Raw genomic sequence first — 8,806 nt, 5'->3', positions numbered from 1 at the left:
TTTTATATGTATATATATAATGATAATTAATTTTTATATTTAATGCGATAAAAAAGTTATCATTAAAGTTAATCAATTTTCTTGACATATTCCATCAATATTAATAAATTGTATAATCTGATAAAAAATATTTTTCATCTAAAATGAAAACGTTAAAAAATACGGTATGTTTGTTTTGTCTTCACATGCTTGTATAGACTTTAAAAAGTTACTGGATGGTTGAAATTATGTCCAGAGAAGCCTTTCAGTTCAAAAAAGTTAAATTAGATAGGTTAACAGTTTTTTTTTTTAATTGCATGATTCGGATGCTAAATATTATATATTTAATATATTTTTATTCAATTAAATCAGGACAAGTAAAAATGAATAGAATTAATAATATTAATAATAGAGCTTGTTATATAAGAAATAATTTATAAAAAATTCACATGTCCTGATTTAATTAGAAATAAGTATATTAAATATTTATATTAAGCATATAAATTTTTTTTTCTATTTTTTAATGTAACATCTAATTTTGAAGAAGGCTTATATGATTTTTAAATAGTGAAAAGATAACTAGAATTGAAACAAACGTATTCTAATTTTATCAAAAAAGAATCTTAATGACTAAATTTTTTAACCAAATCGTCTGGACTAAATTACAAAAATTATAACTATAATAACTCAATACTTTAAATGTTAAAATTCATTTCAATCAGTATAAGAATAAAGTGTTTTAGTCAGTCAAAGGAAGGATAAATTAGTTTTATTATTATTTTTTTCGAAGTTATATCATTCACTGACTTTAATTTTTGTTTAGCATTTATAAAATATTTTTACCAAAATTTTTCAAATCCTTGCAATTTCACCAAACCAATTCTTAAAAAAAAAACTGCATTATTCTCAAGAAAAGAAATCATTTTATATTAAAAAAAGAACTAGGGTACCAAGAAAAACGCATAAATAACAATAATAATAACATTAGCTTTATTTATTAAGACCAAAAAGCGTCACCCCCCTCCTCGCTCCCGCATATCACGTGCGGTGCACGTGGGAGTGCATTATTCTGGCTGGACTTGCTGTTTCATCATCACCATCTCCTTCTGCCTCCGGAGCTCCAGCACCTTTCGGTGAGAGTTCGAGTGCTGACTCAGCACGAACGTCGGGCTAGCTGCGGGTCGGTATTCGGGTACCAACCGACCCGACTTATACCTCACTCCGCACGCGTTGCACAGCGTCTTGGGTCCTAGTGGTCCGCTTCGCCATTGCGGGGTTTTCTCTGATGCACAGTGGGTGCACCTGCGCACACCTGATCCCTCTCCCGACGACGACGACCCGCCGTTTGCCTCGGCTGCTTTGAGTCTTGATTTCCCACGGGCTGCTCTCGAACGCTTGCTTTGATTAGCTTTTCCGCTAAACGACGTGTCGGAATGCAGAACACAGGAACCCACCACCGTCTCATCCGTCGTAACCGGTAAGTCATGAAAGTAATTGTCCGAGAATTGCGAGAGCCATTCCAGCTCCGCTACGTCATTGTTCTGAGAACAAGGAAAGAGAGTTAAGACACAATGCAAAAGAAATCCAGAAACTCATCCATTCCAGACTCAATAGATCAGACAAAGGAGTTTCAGTTTCCATCAAATGAGTTTATCATTGAATTCTAATTACTAAATTGATCATCCACAGAGCGATAAAAACTAGAACTGAGAATTGTGTTGTACATACGGGGATACATAGATCGACGGCGGGGTCGACGGAAGGGAGGGGAGGGAAATCGTTGAAGTAGGTGGAGGAGGAGGGGGAGAAGGACGAGGGTTGGTGGTGGTGGTGGTGGTGAAATGGGTTTTGTGGTGAAGAGAGCAGTGGCTGGTGGCGGAGAAAACTAGCGGCGGCGGAGAAGGAGGAGGAGGACGTGAGGTCTACGTCGGAGAGGTAGAGAAGGTCGTCGATGGAAAGGGAGTTCGAAACATACATATCCATAGACGGCCGTCCGACGAAGAAATCTGAGAGGGCGTGTGGTGTGAGTCTTGCTCCTCTGTGTGGCTTTCTCAGATCTCAAAGCACCGAGAAGAAGAGAGAGGAAGAGAGGCGGAGGCGTGGAGGGTTTTAAATTAATAACGCAAACGAGCATGGGATGGGGACGAGAGCACGTGCGAGGAGAGAGAGTGAAGTGGACTTTTGGAAAGGATAGAGAAGGGAGGATGAATGAATGACAAAGCAAATTTTGAAGGGAGAATCACACCTAATACTCCCATAATTGATAAAATGACACCTAAAATTCAATATAATCTAAATTTATACAGGTTCAAAAGCCTCAAATACAAATATATTTTTTTCTGAAAAGGCGCATTTACTCTCAAGTATGGATCATGTAAAACATTGTATTGTTCATGTAGATATATTGTCATGTTCTTTAATGATATTGTGTTAACCCATACATTATTGTTGCTCTTCACCACACGGATTATATATATAGTAAATAGATATTGTATTGTTTATATATGAATTTTTTCATGTTCTTTATGAATATTCTATTAGACATATACTTAAAAAATCTATACATTATTGTTCAGCTTAACCATATAAATTATACTCCCTCCATTAAAAAATGTAAAACATTTTTTGAGGAGTTGAATGTTCAAAAATGTAAGGTATTTTTAATCTTTTGAGGTATAATCATTGCCTTTTTTTCAAAAATATCCCCATTAATGGTGACTTTATATTTATTATAGGGTAGTTAATAGGGATAAATATAAAAAGATATGATTAGTTTAAAAATAAATAAAAACTTTATTGAAAAATGAGATTCGATTAAAAATAATTTATATTTTTAAACAGAGAGAATATATAATAAATGAACATTGTGTGATTTGCACATAGACATTGACATGTTTTTTTACAGACATTATGTTACATATACAACTGCAAAACTTATATATTTGGGAAAAATGCGTCTTTTCTCGAAAAGACGTATTTGCATTTGGGATTAGGTCTCCTAAAATTTTGAGTCTTAAGTGCAATTTTTTCCATTTTGTAGCCCTTAGGTGCGATTGTCTCTATTTTGAATCTAAAATAAAAAGATTAAATTAATATATATATATATATATATATTTTCTAAAATACCATTTAAGGGTGAGAGGATTTTTAAATCTTAACTGATTATTATTTGTTAAATATTCTTAGTAATTTTTTTAATTTTCATTGAAAAGATTTATTGCCTCTGATAAGATATAATGACATCATATAATAATTCATATAGCCAATCTCATTATATTATTCACAAATACTCTTTCAGCAATGATTGTAAATTTGAAAAAAATTATTGAGTGTCAAATTTCTGTAAATAAATAAATTCACAAGTTTGTTTTGCAAGATAAAATTGATAAGTTTGTTTTTTAATATTTCATGTTCAATTCTAAAAATTTTGTCACAAATCATTGTAAAGTTAATGGCAGATTTTAGAAAATGAATGTTAAATCCCTACAACTAGATGGCTCTAGATTTTTCTTTTCGATCTTTCAAATTTATAATGATTCATTGTATAGAATGATTTCAATTTGTATTTACCAAATTTAACATGAAATATTAAAACAACCAATTGTTATTTTGTTAATTCATTCATCAATAATTGCAAAGATTTAAAACACAACACACACACACACACATTCATAAATCTATAAGTAACAATAAAACAGCTTGTAATTAATCTTCGAAAAATATTCTAAAACACCAATCATTGGTGGAAAAAACTTTATTAGCAAGTATTTCAGTAATTAGAATTCCATTAATTTGGTTGTTTTTAGTCCCCAGGTAACTCTCCCAAGAGATAGTTGCAAAGTGGAGGGGGTGGAGAGTCTTCCATTTTCAATATAAAGATGTTAGCTTTCAACTCAACATATTTCTTTGGAAAAATTACATTTAATTAAGGACTATTGGAGCTCGTTAATTAAGAAGAAAGACTAAATAATTCTGAATTTATTTTGCAAAGCCAAAGAACCTAAATTAAATTTTGCCAGTGACGATGGGAAAAAATGAATATTTTTAGTAGATAAAATATAATGGATATTTTGATCTTTTTAAAATAAATTAAGTTTAATTACATTCACATTCGATGATCCTGCAGAGCAAATTTAGAATTGTAAAGTCCTTTTTCAAAATTAATGAGCTCAAATAATCCTTAGATGCAATCTGCCCTATTTCTTTTATGCTTTGAGAATAAATATAAATACAACTAATTCTCCTGGATATTTTATAATTCATTTACATTAATTTAAAATCAATATGCGTCTATGATGTACAATAACAAATCAAATAGGAAAAACTTATATATTTGGTCTGCTTATTTTTAATCAAATTTAAGGTGTGAATTTTTTATATATTATTTATTATATAAAAATTTGTTATTAATATTATTGACCACTTTAAAATACACTTATTTTAATTTAATTAGATACAAGTGTATTATACAAATATATAAGATTAAGTACCTAGATCTTTTCATATGATATAATGTGTTGGAAATGACATAATTTTAAAATTTTAGGATTAGTAAAGGAAATATATTATTTAAAAAAATAATATAAATATATTCATAAATAACATTAAAAAGTCTATAATTATAAGTTGATGAATTGTCTCGGAACATCCTAGAAAACAAATTAAGGATACAAATATGTTAGGATCACTTTATCAAAACAAATGTTAGGGTATGAATTCAATACATATAATACACATATCTCACACACACGCATGCATGCATTTATGTATAATGTTTTGAATGAAAGATATTTTCAATAAATATAATACGCGTATCTCATATATGTGCATATACAAATGTTAAAACACAAATATCCTTTTTTCAGGTTTAGGAGGTTTGATTACGAAAGATATTTTCAGAAATTATTAAAACATTTTTTTGGAATGAAAAATTATAAAAACATTTGAAAACTACGACTTTCTATGATTTTACTTTGGAACTTATACATCCTAAGTTTTCTTGAGAGGTCATACTATTTTTTGAACCATGTAAAAATAACTCAGTTTCCAGAAAGTTCTTTTTTTCTTCTTATCTCTACTTTCTCAATACAAATCGATATCTTAATTAAAAGCTAGAAAGACAGTTGTAAGTTAGTAATATTTTGCTTAATTGTAATATATTGCTTAATTGAGATAAGTGTTAAATCTCTACAGTTGTTTGAAATATTAAATAAATCTTTTTAATTTTTCACGTTAAAAATTAAAAACATCGGTTACGTGCTTTTTGTAAAAATTAGATGAGTCAACCTAAATAGAATAGAAAATTACAATAAATAAAAATCATAAATAAATTATAAACGATTAGATCATATTGAACACCTTCCTTCAAACTCAAGATGTCCTTGAATTTATAACAGCTTGTAGCAAATATGAATAAGTGATTGTTAAATATAATCTAATTATAATCAGATAACACTTAACACTTTTTATATATCAATGTCAAATAATTTTATAAGTTCTGCGTAAAATTTCTAAACGTACATATATTAGTTAAATATTTTTTTATCATTCTTTTATGTTAAAATTGAAATATCGTTTCTACTAATTTTTATATATGTGACAAAATTTAGGTCAGCATGAAATTTGTGTGTGTCTATACACGTGCATGTACATGCAGTAGTCTAGTAGTTAAACAAATGTTTTCAATATTCCTTGTTTCAAGTTGAAAAGTTGTCAACAATGTAGTGGTTATGCTATGGTTTCTTATCTCATAAAAAAAAAAAAATTATACTTCAGTTTTAAATTTCAAAAATAATGAAAAAAACAACTTGTTCAATAATGTCTATTCTTATTGGGAGTTCACGCTTATTTTTCGCAGTTTACTATTGATTATATAGTAACTTGCAACGAGTCTTCTTGATTTAACATTAGACATTTTGTGGAGAAGGGTAATTAAGTAATTTGATTTATACGTTTAATTATTAAGGACATTTTTACATAGGAAAATTGAATAACATCTATTATTTATACATAAGCAGAGTTAGCTGTGATCAATGTTGTTCCTGCGATTCTACAATTTAGGATGTCCTCCTTATGATTATATAAAGAAATAGTAAAAAAAGATAAGAAAAATTATAAATCATTTATAATTTATTTGCAAGAATAAAAATATATAAAGTAGGTTTCATCCTTCCATTTTTTTGCGGGCATGAATAACATAAATATTTTCATAAATATCAAATAACACTCGATAATATTAATTTAAAATTGATTTCAAAACCATTATCTTAAACCAACGATCTTGATCCGTTAGACGTAGAGGGGAAGTACCATTAGTGGACGTAGGCATTCAGGTTCGCTTCAAAAGGTTTGGTAATCGCTAATTGATTAGAAGATTATGGGATTAATTTAAAAAATTTATTCTATGTATTTTGTTTTGAAAAGGTTGTAGTTACTTAAGATACTAATATCGAAATATATTAATATAACTATTTTGTTTTACATGATTATAACTTAATTATTAAGATTAAATAAATATTAAGATTAATATTTCATGTAACTAATTAAGAATTTTGTTAGTATTTTGTACTTTCAATTTGTATAATTCCATTACATGTTTTTAGAGTCAATAATCTTCTATTTTAAATTAGAATTTTTTATGATAAACCTTTGGTTAAAGCATATTTTTGAAATAATAGCTTACTCAACCACAATGACCAAACTTTACCATGATAATTAGAAAGTAACCAATCTCAGTTATCTAACCATAATAGGGAAAACTTAACTGCACTTGAAAATAACTAACCATAGTAGAAAAGAAAAGAACTTAGTTTAAAAGTCTATTATAGTTAACGAGATTTAATTTACAATATTAAAACCAAAATTTATAAACGCTGGTATGACATAAAAAGTTAAACCGATCTTTCAAAAGATACTATGGTTGAAAAGTATACAAGTAACACCTTTTTAAAAGAGAAAGTGAAAATCTAGGATCCCAAATTTAGAAATTCATTTTCTAAATCCAAACATTTATTAAATAACATCTTATTAGAGTTTACAAGCAATTGGAATATGAGGTACTATCACAATTCAAAAATATTGAAAAATAGAGTTTAAAAGATCATTTTTCAAGAAAATGGCACATCCAAGATGGCTTACTAGATATATGCCATGGCTGACAGTATAGAGGTTGTCTACTATGGCCAAGACTTAGTGTGTCGTGGCTAGTGAGGATTTGTGCTATGTAACATCCAACAAAACTTAACCCTTAATTAGCTAAGTAAATGAGGTTAATTAAATAAATTAATATGGTGTGTGATTATATAGAGCTAATGAATGTTATGTGTTGTAATATCAGCCCTGAGATTGAGTTCGGAGTGAAGTCGAACTACCCGAACATCAAAAAGTGAGAAAAACAAAGGGAAATGACTGTGTTTCACATGCTGAGGTGCATGAGCCATCAAAGCACGAAGATCCCTCTCTGTACTACATGCCATGGCTCATGGTACATACGCCACAGTACGTGGTTGCATTTCTGTAGAGATAAGTACGCAAAACAAATATAAAATAGAGGAGAAACAAAAGAGGAAATAAGGAGCAAGTGAAAACCTTTACTAGGGCTTGAGATTTGGAAGCATTTGGAGTATTTTGAGACTTTCAAACATTAAAGGTAAGATTACTAAGCTCTTTCCCCCTCTTCCTCTTTGCAATTTCTTAATGTTGGGAGTTAGGGTTTGTTTGAGAAAGATAATTTTTGATCCATAAAGGGTATGAATTCGAACCCATTGACTTTTGTTTAGATTATTTAAACTTAGCATTTATGGTATTGTGAATTTTGATAGTTAAGGACTAATAAATACTCAAAATTCCACCATAAATGAGGTGGTTGGAGTAATGTGAAGCCATTAATGGCTAGTTGGAAGTTTAATAAAGTTAATGTGAGTTAAAGGAAGCTAATAAACCCTATAAATACTCTTGTATATGAGGACATTAAGTTGTGAGAGTTGAAAATGTTGATTTAGATAATAAAAATTATCCTAGAAAGTAAGGCTGCACAAAGACCGAATAGGACCAGGTTTATAGCAAACTCGATGCCTGATCTTGACCAAAACTGTAATGTCTGCCTTGACATTACTAAGATAACACTAACACGCTATTGTGATAACCCGGATTAATTAAAATCTCAAGTAAAAGTCATCACAATCCAAGGGTTTAAAAGTAATTAATTTAAAATATTGGGATCCCAAAAAAACCCTCTTTGAAAAATCATTTGAGCTCAAACTATGATTAAAAATAAATCAAATAAGATAACGGAAGCATGGGAATCAAACCACATTTGAAAATAAGAAGAAGAAAATTGAAATTTCTTCATAAACTAGCTCATGTGCCATGGCACAGGCCATACCCGCTGTAGTGGAAGGCACAGAGGGACGAGTCCCTCAGAAAGCATTGTTGCACCGCGGCGTGCGCCTACTATCATGACAGTAAATTGCTATCATGATAACACTCTAAACTTTTAGAGTTCACCGTTTCATCATCCGACATCTAATTTGAGTGATTCAAGTATCCACACGAAGCTTTATGAGCCCTCTAACTAATGACACCGGTCTCACACCCAAATGATCATCCATTAAAAATATGAACACCCAAACCCAAGATGATTTGTTTTCACCTTAAAACACAATCAAGGGTGTCCAATCGACACCACTAAGTGCCACTAGCCCTGGAGTCACTTTGACAACCTCAAATGAACCACACACAACATATATGGCTAGTCATATCACACAAATAACCATTAACACTCAAAATGACCACCAAACCCCTATTTTCAACAATATAAAAGGGTGGA

The 8,806-nt window shown here is 30.0% G+C and overlaps 1 protein-coding gene across 1 annotated transcript; it reads right to left on the bottom strand.

Annotated features, from left to right (window-relative positions):
* Positions 1 to 879: 879 nt before the first annotated feature.
* Positions 880 to 2,068, bottom strand: LOC129288162 (GATA transcription factor 2). Its single transcript, XM_054924586.1, has 2 exons — positions 1,708 to 2,068; positions 880 to 1,520 (listed from the first exon to the last, which is right to left on the bottom strand). Exons 1-2 carry the CDS (start codon positions 1,960 to 1,962, stop codon positions 1,044 to 1,046), a joined length of 732 nt encoding a protein of 243 aa, XP_054780561.1. The 5' UTR covers positions 1,963 to 2,068; the 3' UTR covers positions 880 to 1,043.
* Between the last annotated feature and the right edge of the window lie 6,738 nt (positions 2,069 to 8,806).

Source organism: Prosopis cineraria, unplaced genomic scaffold, assembly GCF_029017545.1.
Source record: "Prosopis cineraria cultivar Desert tree isolate PC_DT_omini unplaced genomic scaffold, ASM2901754v1 PC12, whole genome shotgun sequence".
Lineage (NCBI taxonomy): Eukaryota > Viridiplantae > Streptophyta > Magnoliopsida > Fabales > Fabaceae > Prosopis > Prosopis cineraria.
Note: the sequence above shows the minus strand (reverse complement) of the source record. Positions and strands in the feature narration are given on the sequence as shown.

Excerpts from the sequence above, each read along its gene's own strand:
- LOC129288162 (XM_054924586.1), bottom strand. The coding sequence starts at position 1,962 with ATGGATATGTATGTTTCGAACTCCCTTTCCATCGACGACCTTCTCTAC. Across the intron at positions 1,521-1,707 it reads CCGTCGATCTATGTATCCCC|AACAATGACGTAGCGGAGCT; the intron begins GTATGTACAACA and ends CCTTGTTCTCAG.